This window comes from Ruditapes philippinarum, unplaced genomic scaffold (genome assembly GCF_026571515.1).
Source record: "Ruditapes philippinarum isolate M1 unplaced genomic scaffold, ASM2657151v2 ctg5986_1_1_1_1, whole genome shotgun sequence".
Classification (NCBI taxonomy): domain Eukaryota; kingdom Metazoa; phylum Mollusca; class Bivalvia; order Venerida; family Veneridae; genus Ruditapes; species Ruditapes philippinarum.
The window spans coordinates 98,164-124,421 of NW_026857463.1; the positions used below are offsets into that span (position 1 = coordinate 98,164).

Consider the following 26,258-nt stretch of genomic DNA (forward strand, 5'->3'; position numbering starts at 1 on the left):
TTCTTTATTTCCTAATGTATCAACTACAAACTTCATATATATGTTTCTTATTATCACTCAACATTTTTGAGAAGGTTAAATACTCTAGCAAGACTATTTCCAGAATTATGTCCTCCTTGAACTTAGATTTTTTTCGAGAAATTGGTATTTTTTACTCCAACTTCTTCATTCCTGATAGGATTTACTTTAAAATCCCACATCGTAATAATATGACAAGGTTGTATAATCATAATTTCCTTACTAGGCAGGGAAACTATATAACACATTACTGTGAAATAGACAAACTAAGAACTCAAAAGATTTAAGTTCATTCATGTCATTCATTCACTGGTAAAATTGAAATCAGAATGTTGCTGGGGTTCTAACCGGTAGGGGACTTATGGATTGCTTGCAATACTATGATAATTGCTTGTTATAGTAGTTTTTTACTGGAAAGAAGGTGCATTGTTAATTTTCTGCAGTTAACATATCTCATTATAACTTAGGTTCATCATAGAAAGGAAGGTTGACATTGAAGACCTTCAAGAGTAAACATTCAGTGTATAATAACATGTTCTAAACTATCTATGTTTGGTGTACTTGCAGGTGTAGGACAGCTGGCTGGATATGTTATCAAGGACACTGTAGGCTCTGATAGGGAAGGTATGTCAAATATTACATCAACTTTATCTATTTAGTAAATTATGAATTATGTTATCCTTCTTAAAGTGACATTAATGATTATGCTCATTTTAGCTCACCTGAGCTAGCTCAGGGTGAGATTTCAGGATCGTTGAATGTCTGTCGTCTGTCCACATTTGTTCATTAACACTCTAGCGGTCATATTTTTGCCTCAATCATCTCAAACATCTCGGATGAAAAACCAGGTCACAGGAGCTAAATAAAAAAGAAAAATTTTGTTAACACTTTAGTGGCTACTGTTTTGATCCAAAATCCTGGAAATTTGTCTGAAAGTTTGTTTCGATGATTGTCACCAAACTTGGTCAGTAACAAACAATGTATTACAATGTATGTTATAAATATGTCATGGATATTTTTTGTGATATTATAAAGCAGCTAGCTGTAAGTTTATTGGTTGTTCTACATTTTGACGTTACAGATAATAACCTGGAGAATATAGAGCAGAATTTCAGTGACTGGTCGGACAACGACTCCGATGATGATATCTTAAACAGACCTGGTGAGGCGGTAAGTGTGAATTATGATGTAAATCCATATCTTAATATGGGTGAAAAGTATTTTCAGAAACTAGAACTATTTCTAATTTCTCTGAACATTGTTCTAATTTTCCAAACCTCAAAGTAGTCATAAAATAATCATGATTGTCAGCTTTTTTCTGACAGTAATCAATTAAATTATGATTAAACTAATCACAAAAAACAGTGATTAATGATTAATGCATGATTAATGAAAGAAGTAATAGATTAATAATCATGAACATCAATGATTATGATTAACCCATGTCTGGAACTATTAAAAGCTCAGAATGATGTTTAACCATTAAACTACTGAATTTCTTTATTATACATTTATTGTACTTAATTAGGACCAAGGTCTACAGCTGTTTGTCTATACATATTGTATATGTTATTTTACAGTCGCCAAAGAGAGAGAGACAGAGTTCTGGACAAGATGGAGGTCAGAGTCCACATGGCAGCGTTACTAGTAAACATAGCCACCATAGTAAAGAAGGGTATGTTAACTAAATCACTACAATTACAATGCATTTGATGGAATTTTTTGTGACTTAGATACTCATTGAGCAGCAGAAATGGATGTTGTTAATAAAAGAATTGTCTTTTCCATTGTCTATTTATTTTTTTATTGTCATATGATAAACAGTGGAAAACGGAGTTCCTAAAGAAAGCCCAAAATGACACGATTGAAAATGTTGCAGACTCGATTCGATTGGGCTTTTTCATGGACGGTAATGGAAAGTGCAAGTTACTATCCATTCCCCCTAGCACCGGCTTAAGCAGAATTAAGCAAGTTTGTTTAGAGGGTCACCTGTGGTCTTGTTTATTACAGTAAAATATGCTCTTTTTTTATCAATATTCAGTATGTGATTAGTCATTTGATTCTTTAATGTTTTTTTTTTACAGTGTGGAGAAAGAAAAAGACAGAAAGACCTCTGAAGATAAAGGTAAATTGTGTCCAACTTTCTTTTCAAGTCCAAGTATGAATGGTCCTGAAATGAGAACTGAATGAGTATTTTTCAATAAATTTCAAAATGATATCTCAAATAGGTTGAACCTGGATTTTCTTTGTAGACCTACATATATGTACAAGAAATTGGCTGTAAGATGAAATTGGCAAAGAGCACTATTTAAAAATGAAAGTTGGAATATGTAATACCAATGAAAGTTGGATTATTTCACTGCAAGCTTTTATTTCCTTTTTGCTTTTCTACCTTTTAACCTGCTTAATACTACCTTTTCATGTTATCTAACATTGCACAGAAAATTTCCATTTAACATTTCACCATCCATAGAGCCCACACATTAGCACCTCCCTAATGTTACCACACACAGACTCCTCCTTAATCCCACTAGTTCTATTTTTAGTAACTTTATAACATCTTCCATTCACAGTTCACAAGGCACAGTTTTCTTTTTTATTTCACATTCTTCTAAACTTCACCAAAATAAAAGTTCTTCCATTCATGTCCTGTAACCTCCCATATCTTCAGTAACCCATCCCAGTTACAAATTTCCTCTACAGTAATCCAGGTCTGGGTTCACTTTAGCTCCTCCCTCCCACTTCACTTTAGCCCCTCCCACGTCACATCCTGACTGAAATGCTCCTCCCATTTTTCCCCAGCAGTACATTATATACCTGTGTATTTCAGGTCCGGATGAATTGGAGACTATATCATCTGATGAAGGCAGTCTTGTCGAACCTGTTAAACTTGGTAAAACTGTTCATTGTGAAATCTTTGAATATAGTTGCCAGGGGCGTGGCCTATTTGTACGATATACTCTATTTCTCAATTAAGAACTTGAATAGAAACATGTTGGATAACTCTGACTGAATGTCATTTGATCATATTCTAGTCACCAGTGCCCTCCCCTCGTAAAGTCAACCACACTTTTCTCAAAACCTTTCTCCAATCATGTATTTTACTCTTATTATCTACCTGCAATCGCTTTATTCTTCATGTGCTGAATTTCTGTTCCTTTTTATCATTTTGAGCTGTAGGAAAAAGTTAGTTTGTACTTTTACAGAATGTTTTATAATTTTTACAAAAGAAAAGAAAACAATGTCTCATAGTTAGCTTAATTGTTGGCTATAATAACTGAATACTTACATAATAATTATCATGTTTTTTTTTGTCACTAACAGCAGCCGTAGATGCTCTTGAAATAGACTGGGCAAGCATGGTGAAAGATGAGCGTCCGAAATTGAATACAGGGTCTGCGTTACAGAGGTTCAAACCTGGAGCTCTCTTTGCTAAGATGGGTATCTCACGGCAGTTTGCCGGTGAAGATCTTTACAAGGAAGTTTTAAAAGTTTCCAGAGACTAAAGATGAAAAAAAGGTTTTTAAAATTGTTTTTTTATAGAATTAATAAAAAACAAAACGGTAAAAAAAGAAAAAAGAATTTTCATTAAAGGGTTACTTAAATTTTAATTTGCTAGGGTGATATCCCCCAAATTTCTGAGATTCTTGTCATTTCTATGTAGTTGTTTTTCTTTTTTCTCCTTAGTATGGCATTAAAATTATAACCTTTTTATTTTTTGCTATTTTTTTGGGGTCCCCATATTAGTTTTCGGTGGGGTTTGCTTTGATTTTTAACCCGAATAAGCAAAAAAATTTTTTCCCTGTTTTGACATATGTGATTTAAATTGTGAAAGTGATGTTAACCCAATTAAATCAAACCAAATATTAAAACGTCACAGGTGGCAGTATCAGTGTTTGGACACCCCACCCCTATCTGCCCCTGAACCCCTACTACAACCCTGAAAAAAATAGATAAGGGTGGGGTGTCCAAACACTTATACTGCCACCTGTGCAGACAGTGTTGTATTTGATAATTAACCGGAAATGACATTGCTGAATATAATAGCATTTTATGAAGTTAAATATTTGAAAATCTGGGAGGTGGTCATGATAAAACTATTTTAAGCAGTTATTTTGTACTTTAATGAATTCTACTAGAACAGATCATATTCAATGTCCTCATGGTAACTGCTTGTTGGATCCTAACCTGGTATAGTCCACTCATTTCAGGTACCAGTTCCAAATCAAGGGACTCTTATAAAAACACTGTGCACTATCTTAAATTCTCAAGATAATTTTATGTTTTGTACATAAACAATATACTGTATCAGGTATAAAATCTAAAGATAAAAGTTTTAAAAGTGATGAGATATTGTCCTATATGATTCACAGATATCATCAGAGATATGTAAACGTAATTTGAAAAAAAAATTTTGCTGAATTATTTTCAGGTGCTGATGATGAGAAAGATTCTGTCAGTGAGAACATAGTGAAAGTAGAAAAACAAGATGGTGAACAAACTACAGAAAGTGGTAATAATGAACCTAATGAGGCTGAAACTACAGAAAGGAACAAAAATAAACCTAAATTTGAGTTTTTACATGATGTTGCTATGTTTCACTCGTCAGCTCTTCAGAAACTGAAAGAAAGAAAGAACTTGCTTTCAAATATTGGACCATTCAGGAGAGTGTTGTGTGCAAGGAGGGATTTAGAAATCAGACGACAGTTGTGTAAAGTAGATAAGGTATGGTAGAGTTTAAAGTGGATTTTAGAATCGCCATTCATGTACTAGTAATTAGCTTGATTTGAAGACTATTTTTCATTTACCTCTAAGGCTGACGTTGTGGTTATACAGTACATTGTACACTGTGGTTATACTTTACATTGTATAAAGTAAACGTTTCTATTAGAGTCAGTGTCACTACACATAACTACGTTTGGTAAAAAAAATTTTTACCCCTTGCCAGGACTCCTCCTCGAGGGTCTGTTGCTGAGTGATTAATGTTGTTGACTTCAAACCACTTGCCCCTTGCCGCTGTGGGTTCCAATACTGCCAAGGCCTTTTGATTCTTTCATGTGAAGAAGCTATTTAGCCAGCTAAATTTAGCTTGGTGGTTTTACTCTCAAGCCTTCTTTTACTTGATATAACATATCTCTTACTGCTATAAATAAGCATTACATCAGGACCTTTGGATTCTTACATGTAATGAGAAACTATCTAGCTTCAATTATTCTACTTCCTTGTATGCCTGTGTCAGACATTATGTAGAGATGGGCACTTGATTAGATCTTTTGTTTGTCAAGATTTGGCACAAGTTTGGCACAGTGCATAGCCAAGTTGAGGATTTTCTAAAGTAAAGGGACTTCACTAAGGATTTTTTTACCTGTCAGAACTGGGAGCATTTTCCCTGAGATTGGTGTACAATTTGATGAAGGTCTAGGCTAATAACTTGTGTCCAAATTTTCAGTTCATTCCCTCATTTCGTTTTTCCAGAATAATCATTTTTATTGCGCAAAATGACAAGAAAATGAAACACTTTTCAACGTTTTTCACTCAAATTTGGCTGAGAATTGCACAGAAAAAAAATTTCCAATTCAATTCTTAGTATATTTCTATGTTATCCTTTGCAAAGTTTACCATTTTAAATGGTCCACTTAATATTTTTAAGATTTTCAAATTTTATGTTTTAAGCCTTTGGACCTCAGTGGAGTTCCTTTAAAATGATTGAATTAAGGAGCCAATGGTATACAGTCCTGATAGACTGCAAAGGTTGCATAGTCAAATTACTTTTTGCCAATGGAGATTTAAAAGTTGATGTACATATTTTGTATATTTCAGAACTTGGACCAAAGTCAGATGTACACTAGTCAAGATATGGACTCGGACTTGTATAAATTAAGTATTCAAATGTTAAAACAAGCTAAGGATCCTTCTTTGAAGATTGAGCCACCACCTCAAGTTCCTGAAAAAATTCCTGAGAAATGCAGTCCAGTCAGGGATGTAGAGCCATTAGAAAAGACTGTTGTAGAAGTAACTTGTGGATGAATAGTGTCCTTCAACCTTGGACTGGTTCCTACTAATGTTGACTGGTTTCTGTAATGTTTGAAGACTGGTTGTACTCTTTTTAAAAGAATTTATGAAATTCGATTGTTTATTGGTGTTGCAGTCTGTATTAAGTCTGGTTTTTGAATGTTGGTTTTTATAAAAGGAGGAGTTTATTGGGAATAAAGACTGGTTTAGTAAAAGTTTTTAACAGTATTCAAGAGAATATTTTCTTGTTAAAATAAAGATATGTGAGAATGTTTTCCTGTCAATATGTCAACAGTTCTATAAAATCTTTAGGAATCTATTAAATAGAGATCAGTAATTAAGCGTTTTGGAGCAGTATGTCTACAGAATTATTTTCAAAAACTAAAAGATTTCGTTGGTTAGTAAATTCAATTGTGAAGTGTACAAATGAAGTGTTTTAATCAAGTGAAAGTCTCTTTATATCCAAAACGTTATTCATAAAGTGTGAAAATATTCAAAAATATGTCTAACATAATAAGTAATTGGGTAAATATTTAAAAACAAACAAACAAAAAACATTAAAAAACAGTATTCTGTAAAATTTTGCATAAAATATGCACTGTTTAACTTAAGCCTCACATTTTGTGAATGGCAATGTCTCGCCATCTCCATTTATCATTTAGAATTGTTACATCTTTCACTATCATATTTCATTTAAATGATCCATACATTCACCCATTTTATAAATACATGAAATTTTGTATATGTTTTGTCAATTTATTGTGTCAAAGACATAATGCTTTTTGTATTGTAAACATATTTGAGGGAGTATAAAAATCTTGTAATAAATAAAATGAAAAATACGCAAAATGTACTTGTACATGTTCATTTATCATTATATTTCAGTTGGTTGTAAAGTGACGATATATAAATTTAGTTTGCTGGTAATTTTTGTAAGTATACATATTTGCTTACATGTTATGTTGATCTCTTGTATATATGAACCACACTTACACATTCGGCTTGCATATAGGTCTATAATTGTTCCCATGTTTAAGAGAGCTTTTAGCAGCTGTATAAACTTGATAGCTTTTGGTGTACATCATGTATATTGAAACATATGTTATGATATTGATTAAAGATTAAAATATTGAATGCACACACACCATGTAATCCAAATAAGAACAAAAATTAAAGGAGGAACGGAGATTGTTCGATGTACATATGTATCTTTTACTGGACACTACAAGAAAAGTCTTCTTAGGCGCGTCCGTGACCGAGTAGTTCAGATCGCTAACTTCAAACCACTTGCCCGTCACCTCTGTGGGTTCGTATCCCAACAGGGACTTTGGATTCTTTTATGTGAGGAAGCTATCAAGCTAGCTTGAGGAACGTCGGTGTTTTTTCTCGTGTGGAAACCGTTGTGCCTGAATTAATAAAGAGGCTGAAGGGCACCTGAAGTCTTCTTTCCCAAATAAGTGGAATGTTTACATATGCCTATACTTGATACTGTGCATAAAACCAATAAAAGCAACAACAAAATACAGGACAAATAAAAGACGTCAATTTCTAAAACCCAACATGGTAGGGATGTACATTTGTATATGAATCTAATTCTAAAACTGTGAAGAGTCTTGAATATATGTTATCTATTTGGCATACATTATATGTAATCTATTTTGCAAATTCAAAATTTCAACAGGACCATAGAACTGTCTTGAAATCAAATTGTTTAAGTAGTGATCTTTAATACTTTTCTTTCATCATAAATGTACTTTTCATATTATGCTTTATCTGTGGAAGAACCATTTCTTTATCTGACAAACCCATTTGGTTATTGTTGATACATTGTCACATTGTAATTGATATAGTACTGGTCCTTGAGGATTATTTTAGGAAAACTGTCGGAGGTTACATTTGCACATCCAAGTCAATAGTCTTATGTGAAGAACATTTCAGTTCCTTATGAAAATCAGCGGTGATTTATTTCGGCACTATAATGAATCAGGTCTGTGTTGAGAGTGCTCGACACAAAAAGTTACCTTTGTCGTTAATTACGTTTTCGGTCACTTTTCCTTTAGATTTTTATGACATTTCCGCCAAGAATGCTATGGTTAATGGATAAGTAATATAAAAATTGTTGACTAATAACACTTAAACTGCCGGAACCGAAAGAGATTGATATATTTTATCAGTATACATCCAGATCGGCATGCATAATCGACCTTTTTTTTTACGACGCGGTCCATTGGCGTTGCTATGAAAATCGATCGAAGTAGTATTTTCTCGCGCATGCGCAATCTGCCCATTCGCTCTTTTTTTCAAATTGACTGTTCTAAACACAAGAAGAAGGGATATCCATTATACAGATTCAGTAGATGAAGAGCTATACTTATACAATTTATGGTAACTTTTTTTCAAAGGAATACTTGGTCGAATAAAATTCTCATGCGAACTGAACTGTATACTGTGATGACTAGTTTTAATTCTGGTCTACTTCTATGACAACGATTATTTCTAATATTGTTGGGTTTACTACATCACGACATATATTTTCAACTGTTCATTTCTAGTGTATACTTGAAAGGTATATCTAGCCCTCCAAGTACATCATTATAGAATTTGTCAAATCTTTCATTTTGTGACACAGTAAAATGAGTCTTCCAATCACCAACCGTTCCTGAAATGGAAAAAAATAACGACATTTGGGTTAGGGGCGAATAGTCCGTGGTCCGTACATGAAATAATGCATACAGGGTCACGTGATGTCTTCATCAACAATGTGCCATACTACCTTGACAGTGCGGTGACTGCCAACTTGTGGCATAATATGATATATTCATACTGTTTCCGTTAAAGTTACTTGGTGACATTTATATATTTTCACATTTCTGCCTTATTTTAAGGAAAGACTCCGGAAAATTAAACCAGACAATTTAGCAGACTCTTGGGAAATCTTGGACGATATTTAATTTGGTCATTGTGACAGTAAAGTTCTCCACGGCTATTTCTTATTTAGTTTTAGTCCTATGACAATAATATTCTAAGAAAATATGGAATACAATACAAAAACCTTTTAATATAATAAAATGCTATACAGTAAAATCATTGTGTAATACTTGTGTTATAAACTTAAAAGCAAATTTACTATATCAACATACCGGTGGCAATATGCATACAACAGTAACAAGCCAGGCCAGTTTGCAATCGGTGAACGCAGGTTCGAGCCCACGCTCCACCATTTACAATGACAATAATAAGTATCCCTAAAGAATATCAAAAACAACAAAATTGAAAATGTTGCAAGCTCGGTTGCATTGAGCCTGTTCATGGACGGTACAGTCAAGTTCAAACAACCGTCCTCGTCCCCTAGCACCGGTTTAAGCAGAATTTAACATTTAAACACCAAAATGGTGACATTTTGAATTTAAAAACATCCGCAGATGTGTTCATAAAATCTTAAAAACCTAGATTCCATGAATCGTTATTTGACAACTAGATAGTAAAAGAACTGATATATTCATGCATTCTGAAAACTAAAACAACTGAAAGTCTTCTGGGGCGTCGCAGATATGAGTAACTGAAATGCGACAGTGAATAAACTGAAAGAAATATGTGCAGTGACGGTATGTTAAAGGGACTCCATTCAGGTTTTTTACATGATTGGACTGGAAATTATTTTTCAAGATAAGTGATCTATTTGATGAAGATCTACATCAGTAACTTGTGTGCATAATTTCAGATTATTCGCTTACTCTGTTTTTTTTTCCAGGATTATTATTCTAGTTGTGAAAATGGCCCAAAGTTGAAAAGCGTTGCAACGCTTTTCACTTTAAATCGGTCTAAGAATAGCACAAACGTACGATTTTCTATTTATTTCTGAGTCTGTATCTTATTTATCATTTGCAAAATTATCTTCCTGTTTAAGTGCTGCAATTGGTCATTGTAAGAATTTAAGATTTTATGTTTTTAGGCTTTTGGACCTCAGTGGAGTTCCTAATGAAATTCGATAAAATGATTTTGGACGGTTTAAATTTTAAAGGCGAATTCGTCAAACACAATATGGGCAGGACACGCAATATGTGTAAATGTACCGTTTCTACACATATATGAACCAGTACCTTTTCTAAGAAGTGGCGAGACTTTTGCGTTGATAGAGTACACATCTAGATGGTTGGTCATCGGATTTCTTTTCATACTCTCAAACTGACAGTGTTCCACAATTCTCGTTAACAAATCACCGGATAGATCTTTATCAAGAAATTTACATATTTCTGTAACCTCCCTGTGCAGGTCTTCTTTCATGTCCTCGTAAAATATAATTTTAACGTTTGACCGATCTCGTAATTCCCACCAACTCTTAGTGTAGTCAAACCAGGACCCGTGGTCAACTAAAGTTTGAGATGGTAGACGATTAAGATTGAAAATGTATATAGATATGGATGCACAAATAGATAATTATCATGACAAGAAACATTCATGAAAAAGGTTTGAAATACATTACGAAATTATAAACAAAACACTTACACATGTATTTGTGATATATTTGTGTTTTATCATGCTCAAAATTAAAATCTCCGCGCCTCTGTGTCAATTTAATTACTGCCATACTTTACAACTTTAAAAATTAATTAAGTCAAAATTTAGAATGATTTTTGAGTCTGCCTGCAAACCACTGAACATTAATGCATCCGCGTTTTGTCAATATTTTTAAAACAATTTGTTATACCATTGTAATTAGGTTCTTTAACAGGAAAACGTAGAAAAAAATGCAAACTTTATGTAAACAATGCCCTAATAACATACAAGTATTTGGTAGGACTAAATTATCTTACCATGTCCCTCCATAAACATGTCAAAGAAATCTTCCAAAGTTCCCGTAAACTTTCCAAACGATGAACTAGATCTGTAGAAATGGTAGTAAGAAACGCACAAATCCTTTGGGTTCCGGAATAAAACTATTATCTGTGAATAAATTTGATATATGATACATTACTACTGAAACAGTGTTTAAAATTTATAGACACGTTACTTTAAGCATCTTTCATAACGAAAACATTTCCGTGATGGAATTAAGACGCTTGATAAACAAGCCACATATATTCAAACAAAGAGCGTATTTTAATTGCTATTTATCTAGTTTTACAAATGGTCTATTTGATATCTATTGTATTATGGGAACACTTGATGAAACACTTTCCATTAATAAGCCTAATTACATTCATGAATTTTTATCAACAAAGTCTATTTTTTCTTGGAATTTAAGTTGAATCATCACTTTAAAGGCCCGGGTCACATGGCGACTTTCCACCTTTACTGGCGGAGAAAGACCTCAAATGCCCTTCCGTGCATAATTTCAGGCACAAACGGGCACCCGTGTAGAACCATCGACGTTCCGTTAGCTAGCTGGATAGCTTCCTAACATGAATCATGTCGGGATTCGAATACAGAACGGTGAGGGGCAAGTGCTTTGATAAGAACATAACCAAAATTCGCAAAATTTTTCACTCCCTTCATTTATTCCAATTGTTTCTACCTTACAGTCTTTTTCATGAATTTGTTTTGGCATTAGTTTAACTGGTAAATGGCTCTTGATCACCCTTGGTGACGTCATTGGATTAGCAATGTCAAGGCCAACCTCGTTTAGAACTTCGTCCTTGAACTCTAAAAATGGTGACCGGAAGTAGACAGGTTTCCGGTAAGCGCCATCAAAATCCCCATCATGCATTATCAGCCATGCTATTTCCTGCAGCCATGTTGTTCCTAGAGAATACATGTCAAATGTAAGAAGTCTCTTACTCAACAGATTGAAATAATTTTGTTTCTAGCTAGACTGTAGCCTACTAAATTGTATTGTTGAAGAATAAGTTTATTGAGAACATTTAACTTTAATTTACGGATAAATTTAGATTTGTTTTAATATATTAAGTTGCTTTTTTCAAGAGAAATTTTAGATGTATTGTTTTACAATTTCTAATAATGAAGTTGCAGGCAACTGTAGACAGATTTAAAATCTATAATAACCCATAATCAGGTCGCTTTGTTACATGCTTTGATAAGCTTTGATAATTCCATCAATGACTGATATCTGGGGTGTCCCATTATTTTTTTTATAAACAACATAGCAAATGCTCATGTTAACATTTGACATCGATACATTTAACTGTTTTTATTGGGATTTTATTGAAACAACAACTATGAAAGCTTCAAGGAGCTTAGACAAGTAAAACCCATTAGACTCGTTGCAGTCACATTGATTTCTCGTAATGTTCCTGTATTTTGATACATGTTAATGGAACATTGATGGAAATTTATTGAAATGAAGGCACTTTTGGTATAAATACAAACTATTCTAAATCAAGGTCCTGCAAAAGATTAGGAACGTGCGTTAAGTCTAAATAAGATAAATGTTACAATGAGACGAACTTAACTACATGTGTAATTTTCACGATTCTTAGCTAATCATAGATGTACAATTCTCTGTTTATTTCTCTTTTAACATTTGAATCAGTGGTAAATTATATCACTCGACAAGACAAAGAATTATTAAATTAACTACATATCTAGAAACTGCTGAGAGGCACGAATTATTAAATTCATTTTTGTTGTTGATAGATATTGATAATACATGTATATGCATTGTAAAAACTATAGTTTGATGCACTACAAAAGGAACAGAAGTCAGTCATTTTGTTTGTTTAGTTTTACTGCGCTCCAACACAGTATATAGGTCATATGGCGCAGGAACAGGAAATACCATTTTGGCTAACCTAGGGTTTTAAAAACTTCAAAGCAACACCAGGGGTCAAACCACCACACCTGCTGCAGCTAAGAGATGCATAGACGCAAGTTATTCGAACCCATTTACGTCGACTCTGATAAATGGTGGCTGCAATTATTATGCAAAAAAAAATAAATAAAGGCAACCCCTCAGCCACAGGGGGAAGAAATTGGTATGTCGTCAATAATGATATGTTTTCCTTTATAATAAACATTACCAAATAAAACAGATGCCAAGGAGTGACAAGAATTATGCGGTTTCTAACCGTATGATACACAAAGAAAATGTTCAGTCAGAAATTTCAGTTGTTAACTTAATGCGAAATTGACCTACATATTTACTTACCACAAAATAGAAACAATGACCTGAAATAGGTTTACATGCACACGTTTGAACTCGACAATTTTCACTGCATGAAAGGTTACATATTGATCTAACATTGTAATTTGCACGGGGTTATTGTTTACGTTTTGTTGATGATAATGAACTAGAAAACGTATTTTGCACGCATGGTTATATAATTGCTCACGTGACGCGCTCGAAAATAATTTCCGGACACATACGTGCTTCCCCGTACTATTTTTTCATAAATTAACGCAAATTTAACTCATAGCCGAGGAATATTAAAACAACACAAACTATATATAATTGTCAAGATTACCGGCTTTAGGATACGTTGCTATGATGACGTCATCGTTTCTCACTTGGAAGTCTTTCACAGCGTCCAGAATGTCGGCAGGGGTGTAACCGAAGAACAGAACATCTTCGTAAACGTGTTCCCCTTTATTAAATAAGAAAAGAAACCATTTACTGTGCAAAATTAGTATGCAAAATGTATGAAAGTTTGATATCTCTATAAACAAAATCAAATTCATATATTCTGCGAATAAATAGATCAGTTTGTGATTTACTTTTATGCTTTGAAAAACAAAAGATTTAAATAAAATCAAGAAACAGAAAAATGGCATTTAAAACATAATAAAACAAGGAGAATAAACACACAAAACCCAACAACAACAAAATCTTAGACACCCATAAGAAACCTTGTTTTACTTTCCTTCAATTTGTACCTTTACAAACATCAATAGAGTAAATTCGGTAAAAAGATTAACTGACCAAGCTATACTTTATATGTTAAAACACCTATTAAGAATTTAATGTAAAACACATTTTTACTCATCAAATTAATATTTTCTTCTTCATTTATGATTATATTTAAAAAAGTAAAATTCAGGAAATATTTACCTGGTAAAACATGTCGGTACGTTTTCTCAGCACACTCACATTGTTCCTGATATTTTTCACCCATTTCTAATAACTGCGTGCCAGTTTTGATTTTAGAAATATGTTTTGACACGATTTATTCATTAAAATCACAAACGTCTGCTTACATTGATCACGTGCAATCACTGAATCAATGTTTTAATAAAACACAATGGACTAATGCATTTTCTATATTTATAGACAATTTGTTCGGTTTGTATCATTTGACAGTGAAATAATTATATCCAATCTGACTAAAGTTCAGATCAACTTAAGTAATTTCTTGCCTAATGCCTAGCGTTAATTAGGAGCTGATTTTAATTAGATTGCTTTGATATATTTCTATTATCAACATTTAAAACAGTTGTTAAAATGAATTCATTATTATAACTCGATGAATTTTCAATTAAACAACTTCATCTTCATAAATTTACAATATCGGTATCATGAATAGTAAATTTCATATATTTTCTTTACGCATTCACGATTTTAATTCATTAAATGTAAACAATCAATCTGAGATGAAATCGTTTCATAAAACTGAAACCATGATTTCAATAATTATTTTTCAATCCTGAATTATTGAAGTTGATATTCATTTTTCTTGAAGATGCAATGTTCAATACAAACAAAATGTATACGAATTGAAGGTGTATTGTTACATACATAAAGTTAATATGTAATGTTGAATATATGAAATAAGTTAAGATGTAATGTTGAGCATATAAAGTTAAGATGTACTGTTGAATATATGAAGTAAAGATGTACTGTTGAAAAACTGAAGTTAAGATGTAATGTTGAATATCTGAAGTTAAGATGTAATGTTGTATATATGAAGTTAAGATGTAATGTTGAAAAACTGAAGTTAATATGTAATGTTGAATATATGAAGTAAAGATGTACTGTTGAAAAACTGAAGTTAAGATGTAATGTTGAATATATAAAGTAAAGATGTAATGTTGAAAAACTGAAGTTAAGATGTAATGTTGAATATATGAACTAAAGATGTTCTGTTGAATATATGAAGTTAAGATGTAATGTTGAATATATGAAGTAAAGATGTACTGTTGAAAAACTGAAGTTAAGATGTAATGTTGAATATATGAAGTAAAGATGTACTGTTGAAAAACTGAAGTTAAGATGTAATGTTGAATATATGAAGTAAAGATGTACTGTTGAAAAACTGAAGTTAAGATGTAATGCTGAATATATGAAGTAAAGATGTAATGTTGAAAAACTGAAGTTAAGATGTAATGTTGAATATATGAAGTAAAGATGTACTGTTGAATATATGAATAAGATGTTATGTTGAATATATGAAGTAAAGATGTAATGTTGAATAACTGAAGTTAAGATGTAATGTTGAATATATGAAGTAAAGATGAATTGTTGAAGAACTGAAGTTAAGATGTAATGTTGAATATATGAAGTAAAGATGTATTGTTGAAGAACTGAAGTTAAGATGTACTGTTGAATATATGAAAGTAAAGATGTACTGTTGAATATCTGAAGTTAAGATGTAATGTTGAATATATGAAGTAAAGATGTACTGTTGAAAAACTGAAGTTAAGATGTACTATTGAATATCTGAAGTTAAGATGTAATGTTGAATATATGAAGTAAAGATGTACTGTTGAAAAACTGAAGTTAAGATGTAATGTTGAATATATTAAGTAAAGATGTACTGTTGAAAAACTTGAAGTTAAGATGTAATGTTGAATATATGAAGTAAAGATGTACTGTTGAAAAACTGAAGTTAAGATGTAATGTTGAATATATGAAGTAAAGATGTAATATTGAATATCTGAAGTTAAGATGTACTGTTGAATATATGAAGTAAAGATGTACTGTTGAAAATATGAAGTAAAGATGTAATGTTGAATATATGAAGTAAAGATGTAATGGTGAATATCTGAAGTTAAGATGTACTGTTGAATATATGAAGTAAAGATGTACTGTTGAAAATATGAAGTTAAGATGTGATGGTGAATATCTGAAGTTAAGATGTACTGTTGAATATATGAAGTAAAGATGTACTGTTGAAAATATGAAGTTAAGATGTAATGGTGAATATATGAAGTAAAGATGTACTGTTGAATATATGAAGTTAAGATGTGATGGTGAATATCTGAAGTTAAGCTGTACTGTTGAATATATGAAGTTAAGATGTACTGTTGAAAAACTGAAGTTAAGATTTACTGTTGAATATATGAAGTAAAGATGTACTGTTGAATATATGAAGTAAAGATGTACTGTTGAATATATGAAGTAAAGATGTACTGTTGAAAATATGAAGTTAAGATGTAATGTTGAATATATGAAGTAAAGATGTAATGGTGAATATCTGAAGTTAAGATGTACTGTTGAAAATATGAAGTTAAGATGTAATGTTGAATATATGAAGTTAAGATGTAATGTTGAAAAACTGAAGTTAAGATGTACTGTTGCATATATGAAGTTAAGATGTAATGGTGAATATCTGAAGTTAAGAAGTCCCGTCTTATTTATCAAATGACACATATTTCAGTGTAGTTATTGGTATTGATAAAATTTTACCAGGGAAATAAAAACAAAATAACATGAAGAAAAACACCGTGTATTACAGCGTCAATCGAAACCACTCACCGATAACCAACAATCGTAAAAGTTTGACACTTGATTTAAAGGAGGGTTCAATGACATTTGCTGTCATCGACAGATTGCAAAAATTAGCTTCTTCTGAACTTCAAAAAATAAATAAAAAAAGGAAGAAAAACAGAAGAAATAATTGGTTATGTGGCATAATGCCGAGAAAAGATTACATTGAAAGGCTGTATATCGCTTCAAGAAGGCTTTAAAATTATATTTGGCCGTATTTAACATTAGTTTAACCGTTGCTTGGACTTTCTGGGTGTCTTTTTAATTCATGAGCGTTATCAATGCTAGGGTTAACATACCACACTGAAATACCCATCCTGTTTAATCAGTATTTGTTTTAACATGTTCCTTTTTTTCTGAGATTGGAAATTGGCCTTGTTGTGCCCAGAGTTGGAACATATGACTGTTATGTTAGGTGTTTGGGTAAAACAACAGATAGAACTACAGGTATATAGACAATAAGACTCTGCTATGGTACATTAACAAATCTATATACTATATAGTGATATAAAATATTAAGTTTTACTTTTGTAAGAGTTTATTGTTAGCAGTATCTATAGATATTTCTTAGTTTGTTAACACACACACGCACACGCACACGCGCACGCGCACGCACACGCACACGCACACGCACACACACACACACACACTAAAAACAACAACAAAAACAATCAAAATAAGAACAATGTTGACTTCATTTCAATGTTCGTCATATTTTCTGTTGTAATGACAGATCATACAAAATACATGTCCGGCAAGTATCGGAATTATAATGGCATTAGCATGGTCATTTTCAGACGGTCGATTAACATTGGCTATGTGTTCAAAGGGCATGATATAAAATTGATCCAAGTGAACATTTAACACGTCAAATAAACTAAACATTAATTACACACGTATCATATAACATTGACCAAAAAATCAGAAAATATTCATCATGTCACATTAAAAAAGTTCAAGAACTTATATTCATTCATTCATTCATTCATTCATTCATTCATTCATTCATTCATTCATTCATTCAATACATTTATTCTATTAAAATCAATTTCAGAAAGTACATTCAAAGCACATTGTGTAAACATTCACGAGACATTTATAATAATGCACTGGTCCTAGATTAAGGAAACAATAAATCTCTTTATTAAATACGAGGAATTAAAATAGTCCAAATATTTGAATCTTTTGTGAAGTGGGCGCCGCCATGATTGATCTTATCGAAGGTTTCTTAAACTTGTCTTTACCGCGGGAGCGTCCAATCAATCAATCAATAATTATGCCCTCTTTGCCACATCAAATAAAGCTATAAATAGGGGTCACCACCCACAATTTTTTATAAAAAATGTTAACGAATAATATACGTCATAAATAGATAACCTTGCATCTATGAAAATATGATTTTCCACAAAAAACAAACAATAACAAACAGTCGTGCCTAGAAGAATAATAAGTATCTACATAGGCAGAAAAAACACACGCACTGTTTGTACAAGTACTGCAATACATGTTAAATTCTTTGATGTTGAATTATCTTATCTGAACACAGACCACAAAGTGTTCAGAGGTGACCTTTTCACGATTTATCAAACATTTCTTTAAATAAAAACCGCTAAGTAGTTTTTTTTATTAAATTTCACAACAACGATCATCACACAGCCCTCGACTACATTATCATATTTCAAACTGATACGTAGGAAGGTTAGACACTTTAAATAACAATGTACTCCTTCTATTCTTATTACAAGAATTTGAGGATGTGTATATAGTTATTGTCTTCTGTATCATTTTCTTTATAAGACCGGGTGCTTGTGTACAATGTGCATGTTTCAGTAGACCAATAGAGAGCATTAGAACGTCGTGTATCCTTTACAACAACCCGTCCTTTAGTGCAGTCTCCTAATATCTCTTCTATGATCATATTGGTACTGTAACATACAAACACAGAACTATCTTCTGTCATTGACAAACCTAATGGCGTTTCTGTACAAACATGTTTACCTTTCACCTCACCATGCCAATTTAACTTGGTAACTGTTTTCATCTCAGAATCGGAGACATAGATACAATTGTCATTTGATGTAATATAGAGTGGATTTTTGAAAATATTTTCACCTCGAATTGTCAGTAATACAGTCCCGTCTATGAGAAGAATTTGAATTTTACCAGGCCTCGAAAATGACACCACCATTCTATCTTTATGACAGTTAATACCAAAGCAGTTTCCATCAACTTTCAAATTGTGCTTCTTCGTGAGGGATTTTCTAGAGACAGACACGAATTGAATAGTTTGCCTGAGTGGAAGTGTCACAGCAATTTCATTTTGTGATACTAATGTGACATCCCAAGGTTTACTCCCGGGGAGAGGCAGATAATTCTGCCTGAGTTGAAAAGAAGGTTCATGTTTTGAAGATGATGTGAGATTCCAGTTGTCAAGACGAAGACATTGTCGAACTAAAACAGACTTTTCGCTTAAATCAATAATTTTTATGGCAATGTTTTCATAATCTGTAATAATAAGAAGATCAGGTGCAAGGAAAGTCATTCCTGCTATTAGGCATGATTTGTTATCCCGTGATGTTTTGATACAGATCTTTTCCTTATGTGAGTACTGTCTAGACTTAGTATGAAGGTTTAATGCTGTACCTTTCAATATTCCTATTGACTTCTCTTTGTCAAAAAGACTTGATATGGCCTTATTAGGTTGAAAGGTGTATGTTTTCACTTCAGATTCCGAGAGCTTAGCAACGCTCTGGTCATAATGTTTAATCATCTGTTCTGCATGTTTTAATTCTATGAACAAATCATTGGCTTTTTTGGATGTATTGAAATGTTTGATATCATCCGAGAATGATTTTAATGATTTTGACAAATCTCCATATACTGTTTCTATTTCAGTCAAATTCTTGCTGTTGTCATTTTGAATAACCTTTGCAGCCTCCACGACTTGTCTTTCCAGTTCATCTATTCTTCGGTTGATTCTTGTTCGGAATTTCTTTATGTCTGTCAATACATCTTTCAAAGATTTGTTTGATTCTGCAAAACATTTCTTCTTGTCTTTAAGTGTTGTGTCAGATCTCTCTGTCAGATCAATGATAGCCTTCAATATATTTTGATATTCTTTGCTATTGATGGTCTCGCCAGAAATATCAGGTATGTAATTGACTTTGCAAGAAGTTGCCGAGTGCTCAAGGGTTACGCAAACGCTACAAATTAGAGCACTATGATCATGGCAGTAAAACTTGATCATTTCTATGTTGTGTTTAGGACATGGCTTTGTGAAACTATCTAGCTGTCCTGGATTTGCGGGTGACATGGTCTGAGGCATGCTAGTTTTGTCTTGTAAAGTATGGTGTCTGGACAATGTATGTCTTCTATGAAATGTAAAGCATGTTTCACACAGATGTTCTGAGCAATTTGTACAATAGCCATGAGCAGGAAGTCTAGGACCATCCCGATCACATGGCTGGCAGTAAACTTTAAGATCTTCCTCAGAACATATGGAGGTTGTTGACAATGTAAATTGTTTAGTGGCTTTTTTACCTGGGACAGCCATGACTTTCCTGAAATATAAGATACACTTTCTGATTTGAAATATAAGTAAGAGTTTACGCTTTATGTTCTTACTATATTAATTTAAATTTGACTGATATTTTTGATATTGATTTTTGGTTGCAAATTGCCTAAAATATAGCAAGTATTTACAAAATGAAGTTTCAACACTAAGTTTCAGAATAGATAAGCAGTCAGAATATTTATTTACTTCATTTCATAAAAAAGAGATAAAATTCACCAAGACTTCTTTTCAATCGATAAGAAATCTTTGACTACACAGGTCAAAATGCACCACATGTTTAACGTATGTTTGGCAAACCTAATGTATCTCATATGTTTTGAAAAAAATGTTTTGATAAATTGTGTTGTTTTCTTTTTATCTATTTATCCTATGTCATTTATTATATGTACGTTTGTTGTGTATATATGTTTTGTTAATCACTTTGGAATAACTGTTCATTATAAAATGTTTTTAACCTTTAATAACCTTATACATATTATACATGTATATCAACCTTAACTTCAACAATTTTTCACCAAATATAAAATCTTGGTACCACATGTATTAGGAATTATTTACTCTTAAAGGATTACAATGATTTCAAGTAATATGTAGATATTTAAACTAGAAGTCTCCGCAAGTGTGAAAGAACTGAGATGTGACCGCTGGGATTTTGTAAAAATTGGGGATTTAAATGAATTAAACAGGTGCTGTAAGACGCATTTACTATACACCTTTATGTTTCTATCACTATATAAGATGGGGCTATTTTTTGGTGTTTAATGGACCTAGCTCTTTACAATGTGTTACATTTTCAAAATGGACATTTTTTACAGGCATGGTTACTATGACGTCACAATGGCGTCTTAGTTAGAGCACCTGTTTTATTCAATTAAATCGCCAATATGACGGCAATTTTCATTAAAGACTTGGCAATCGCAACTTTTCGGCCCTTTCCGACAGTCTTCGGATAAGGACATCGAACACAATAGTATGAATACACAGAAAGGATACGGTATTTAGGTCTAACCTACGCTAAGAAACTAAATATGTAAACAAATATTAATTTTTAGCTTGGAGTTGTTGACAAGTTTATTTCCAATATATCAAGTAAAAGTCCGCCTAAAATAAGTGAATTCATAGATACAAAAGCAAACATTACATTATTCATATATTTATTATTATGGTTGTAGAAACCGAAAGTATAAAATGCAAACCTGTTGACATTAAGTCGGATTTGTTTAAAAATGTACATCAGTGGGCATTTATAATTTAAAAGTTTTGTCAGTCATATTTTCAATCATAATTGTACCGAAACATACTTTATTTTCCTTTGGATGTAAAATAATATATATACATTCGTTTCAAATTTAACTCTAGCTGTTTCTGTTTACATCTGAGACCACGTGGAAGAACTATTTCACTTCGTATTGTTTCCGAGGTTATTATAGATAATAGCCAAAGACGTTCCGATTGCATTAGCTGGTATTGATTCATTTTGTCTGGGGTTTACATTTGAAAGACAAGTGAAAAGGCACAAGAGAGGGAAAACACTGAATATATTTCTTTTTGCTGTTTCTGTTTCATCAAATAATTATATTGTGATAAAACAATTATGATGTATGAAACTCGTTAGTTACCAGGATATAACACAGGCCGGGCGACATCTTCGGATATTTCTAAAAATAAAAGAAAGAAACAGAAAAATAAGATTGCATTTGTAAAAAAATGCTACGCCAACGCATTATATAATACAACAAAAATAGTAGTATAGGAGGAGAGAGTGTGTTTTTTTTTTGTTTCTATAAAATTGAACTTTGCAATAATGCAGTTGAGTCTAGTAAATTTGGTGGTCAAAAGGTCATATTTCACATGACCTTGATTTCATGACTGTACATCAAATGACAAGAAAGAAGGTCATATCATCAACATCTAGGCCAGCTGATATCAAAGTTCAATTTTACATCTAAAACTGTGCACATGGTCAACATTGCATATCTGTATATCGAAGGACATGCAAGAGGGTCACATGTTTAACTCTAATTTAAGTCAGCTATTAATATAATTCAATTTTACATCTCAAACTTTGTACATGGTCCAAATTTCATGGATGTACATCAAATGACAAGAAAGTAGGTCACTGTGACCCTTGGCAGGGCAAAATGTAGACCCACGGGTGGAATTCGAACAATCTTGATACAGGTCCACCAGACAATGTCAAATATCTAAGCTCTAGTTTTCTCCTATTCAGAAAATATTTGTTAAAATTTCTGTTTTTACAATTTTTACATAGTGAAAATCAATGACAGCCTGGCGGGGCCAATTTGACCCCAGGGCAATGATTTGAACAATCTTGGTAGAGGTCCCCTACGCAATGCTTCATGTAAAATATCTAATTATAGACTCTAGCCTTTGTCAATTCAGAAGAAGATTTTTTAAGTTTTTACTATATACATATAAGAAAATCCTATGACTCCCGGGGCAGGGCCAATTTTGACACCAGGGGCAAATATTATATACCAAATATCAAAGCTCTAAGCCTTGAATTTTCAGACGAGAAGATTTTGAAAGATTTTACTATAATATTTTTGTACACAATTCTGACCCCAGGGCTATAATTTGAACAATCCTGGTAGAGGTCCACTACACAACGTTTCGTGCAAGAAAATCTAATCTCTTGCCTATGTCAATTCGGAGAAGAAGACTTTAAAGTTTTTACTATATACATATATATGGAAAACCTATAAATCCCTCGGGGCAGGCCTAATTTTGACACTAGAGGCAAATATTTAACAATTTTGTAGAGGATCTATAGATGATATCATATACCAAAAATTCAAGCTCTAAAACCTTCAGACAAAAGTTTTTAATAAATTTTTAAAACCTAAATTTACATATGAAAATAAATGCCCCCCCGGAGTGGGGGCCAAATTTTGGGACCCAAAGGACTTCATTTGAAAAAACCCTTGGTAGGGGTCTACCAGGAAAAGGGTTTAAACGAAAAATATCTAGCTCTGGCCCTTTGTGTGTTTTTAAAAAGAAGATTTTTTTAAATTTTAATTTTTTAAAAATTCCTTTTGGGGTTGCCATGGCAGATAGTTTTCCGGGCATGAAAAAAAAATTTAAAAAATCTTTAAAACAATTTTTGGAACCCTTAAACAAAAGATCAATCTTTGCCAATTTGGGTTTAAAAATTTGGGACTAGTTTTTTTTCCCCAAAAAGATTTTTTTAAGTTCATTTAAATAATTACAAAACCCCCACCCCCAAACCCGGCCGCACGCACACATACGTGTTCATGGGTAAAAGTCACTACACCAACTTCTACCCGGAATATCACTACAGTACCTTCCGCTCAACGTTGGACGTGTATAAATTCGGCAATGCATTCAAAAGGCATAAATAATAACCATTGTGGGTGATTCGTCTTAGAAATGATCAATAGAAAATAATTTTGATTTCACAGGAATGTCACTACATGGTCACGTGGTGAATCATTTACACACCCGAAAATCACTACATGGACTTTAATAACGATACACACTTGAAAATCACTACTGCTTGGATTACACACTGGAAAATCACTACATTGTCACGTGATAAATATTTTACACACACGGAAATCACTACATGAACTGTAATAAAAATACGCACTTGAAAATCACTACTTCTTAAAAATCACTACTCCTTTAAACTTTGGTATGATAAAAACACTAATTAAATAAACAGCATAAAGAGCATGGGGATTTCCCCTTTTTCCCCCTTTTGAAAAAACCCCCTGGTATTGAATTTTTTTTCCCTCAAACAAATTTAAAGGGATCAAACCAACTTTTTGTTAACCCCTTGGGTGGGAAAACCCTGCGTACAAAACTAGCTAACCAAAAACTGTCAAATAGAGAAAAACCAAAAAATCCCCAAAGAAAAACCCAACATTTGGGGAAAATTTAAAATGTTGCAGGCTCGGTTTTGAAAATTGAGCCTGTTTAAAGGACGGTAAAATGGAAAAAACAAAATTCCCTCCACGGCCCCCCAGTACCGGCTTTAAATAAATTACCCAAAATTTAAAAAAATAAAGGTGAAAATTTTGAAAATTTAAAAAAACCCTTGCCAAAAATGTGTGTTCATACGGACAATTATCATGAAACCTTCAATGTGACACAGTAGTGCCATTCCATGAAAAGCGGCGTATGGTCCCCAATTGAAAAATGCATGTGCCCTGAACGGGAAAACAATAGGCAGAACTAAATAAAATGGAAAATTAAATGGAGATCTGATATTATGAAGCTTGCATATCACAGATAAAACGTCTAAGCTTCTGTTACCTATTGATGAAAACTTACGTACATCGAGCTAACAATACTGTCATGTTTATTTATTTTTGAGCTGAATATTTGATGGTTTGAATTATTTATATGTTATATAAACCGGAAAAAATAAACAAGACATAAAAACTCTACATTTTAATTTGATATGAAAGCAATCTTTTTTTTATATTGATGAGGAATTCCTCGATTTGCGTTAATATGTTTTCAAGGGTGTGAAACTATTTTCAAGTATCATATACCATACATATATACAATTAATCATGTGAAATCAAAAGATATACGTAACTAGCCACATTATTTTTTAAAGTACCGTATTATTAACCTTCATATACTCATTACGATTGAATAACACTCTTTCACGATTGACATCACCTTACGTTCACGATTACATCAACTGATGAAATGACAATCTTTAACACCAGAACTTCTATTGCTATATAAACAGTTTCAACTGATTAATAGAGAATTTCGCTATACATGTACAGACGTGCATTTGTGTTTTCGTCCAAAGTTACAATTAAATGATGCAAAACACTCAAAATATTATAAAAACTTGCAATATAAATATTACATTGTTTATCCAATATTTTTCTCTATTACTTGAGACCAGATATGGGCCGTTATATCTTATAAATCACATGCTGAATTATAACATGTTTCACACACAACGATCCCAACAAATCTTTTATTTATAACATATTTTTTCTATATTATTGTGTAAATATAGTAATAGCCTCAGACCGGGGACTTGCGGCACGTCAGCAAAATGCGCTTTCCATAATGTCATGAACAGACTATATCAATCCAACCTGCAAAATTTTAATATGCCTGTTGAGTTCAGTTATTTCAAAGTCATTTTCCATCTGTTTAATTATCTAAATTACACGAAGATTTAAGGGATTTTATTTCACATCCAAGCACGTAAAATTGACAGTTTACTTGAAACGTGCATATCAAATGAACAATGCATCAACTGTGCGTTAATATTTACACTTAATTATATGACAAAATTATTAAATATGACAATTTTCAGTTCACCCGGTATTTACCATCCTAATCCGTTAGATACTGAAAATGCCTCAAGGCTCAGTTTATTGATAGTCCAAGAAACCTGTATCCTGAAAGATGTCAGTCACTTAAGGATTCTGAATTAATCATTTGTTCCTGTATGCAATGGACTTTTCTCTCAGTTTAATTAAACGGTCAAAGAGAAATTCCATTAAAAGTTCGAAAATATGTTACCACAACCTTTCCGATCAGCAAAAGATGTGTATAAATTTAGTAATGCAATTAATAATCATTACGTATGTACAATAGAAACAATTCGATTTTCACAGGAATGTCACTACATGGCCACTTGATGATTATTTTACACACTCGAAAATCACTACATGGACTTTAATTAAAGATACACACTTAAAATCACTACTGCTTTGATTACACACTGGAAAATCACTACATTGTCACGATTTAATATTTTACACACACGGAAATCACTACATGAACTATAATAAAGAATACACACTTAAAAATCACTACTCCTATTAACTTTGGTATGATATATTCCACTAATTACTATTAGCATAAAGCACCTATGGGATCCCGTTTTTCTCCTTGTGAAAACACTGATATTGCATCATCAATCCAACTTCTGTTTCCATTATGAAAACATGCGTTACATCTAAGCTAACA

At 32.5% G+C, this 26,258-nt stretch overlaps 4 protein-coding genes across 4 annotated transcripts in view; 2 read left to right on the forward strand and 2 right to left on the reverse strand.

Annotated features, from left to right (window-relative positions):
- Nucleotides 1-3,524, forward strand: part of LOC132749844 (zinc finger CCCH domain-containing protein 13-like) — a 28,255-nt gene extending 24,731 nt beyond the window's left edge. The window contains exons 17-22 of the mRNA XM_060739756.1: nucleotides 586-642; nucleotides 1,100-1,188; nucleotides 1,599-1,693; nucleotides 2,103-2,143; nucleotides 2,849-2,911; nucleotides 3,343-3,524. Coding sequence (XP_060595739.1) covers nucleotides 586-642; nucleotides 1,100-1,188; nucleotides 1,599-1,693; nucleotides 2,103-2,143; nucleotides 2,849-2,911; nucleotides 3,343-3,524 — 527 coding nt within the window. The remainder of the gene's footprint in view (nucleotides 1-585; nucleotides 643-1,099; nucleotides 1,189-1,598; nucleotides 1,694-2,102; nucleotides 2,144-2,848; nucleotides 2,912-3,342) is intronic.
- A 619-nt stretch (nucleotides 3,525-4,143) lies between these two features.
- On the forward strand, nucleotides 4,144-6,870 carry LOC132749845 (uncharacterized). The gene is made up of 3 exons (XM_060739757.1): nucleotides 4,144-4,183; nucleotides 4,451-4,743; nucleotides 5,839-6,870. Exons 1-3 carry the CDS (start codon nucleotides 4,144-4,146, stop codon nucleotides 6,043-6,045), a joined length of 540 nt encoding a protein of 179 aa, XP_060595740.1. The 3' UTR covers nucleotides 6,046-6,870.
- Nucleotides 6,871-8,501: 1,631 nt separating this feature from the next.
- On the reverse strand, nucleotides 8,502-14,129 carry LOC132749838 (sulfotransferase 1E1-like). Its single transcript, XM_060739747.1, has 6 exons — nucleotides 14,036-14,129; nucleotides 13,452-13,571; nucleotides 11,546-11,772; nucleotides 10,845-10,974; nucleotides 10,131-10,400; nucleotides 8,502-8,689 (listed from the first exon to the last, which is right to left on the reverse strand). The coding sequence occupies exons 1-6, from the start codon at nucleotides 14,097-14,099 to the stop codon at nucleotides 8,565-8,567; spliced, it is 936 nt and encodes a 311-aa protein (XP_060595730.1). The 5' UTR covers nucleotides 14,100-14,129; the 3' UTR covers nucleotides 8,502-8,564.
- Nucleotides 14,130-17,805: 3,676 nt separating this feature from the next.
- Nucleotides 17,806-20,246, reverse strand: LOC132749839 (E3 ubiquitin-protein ligase TRIM71-like). The gene has a single exon (XM_060739748.1). The coding sequence runs from the start codon at nucleotides 20,241-20,243 to the stop codon at nucleotides 18,429-18,431; it is 1,815 nt and encodes a 604-aa protein (XP_060595731.1). The 5' UTR covers nucleotides 20,244-20,246; the 3' UTR covers nucleotides 17,806-18,428.
- Between the last annotated feature and the right edge of the window lie 6,012 nt (nucleotides 20,247-26,258).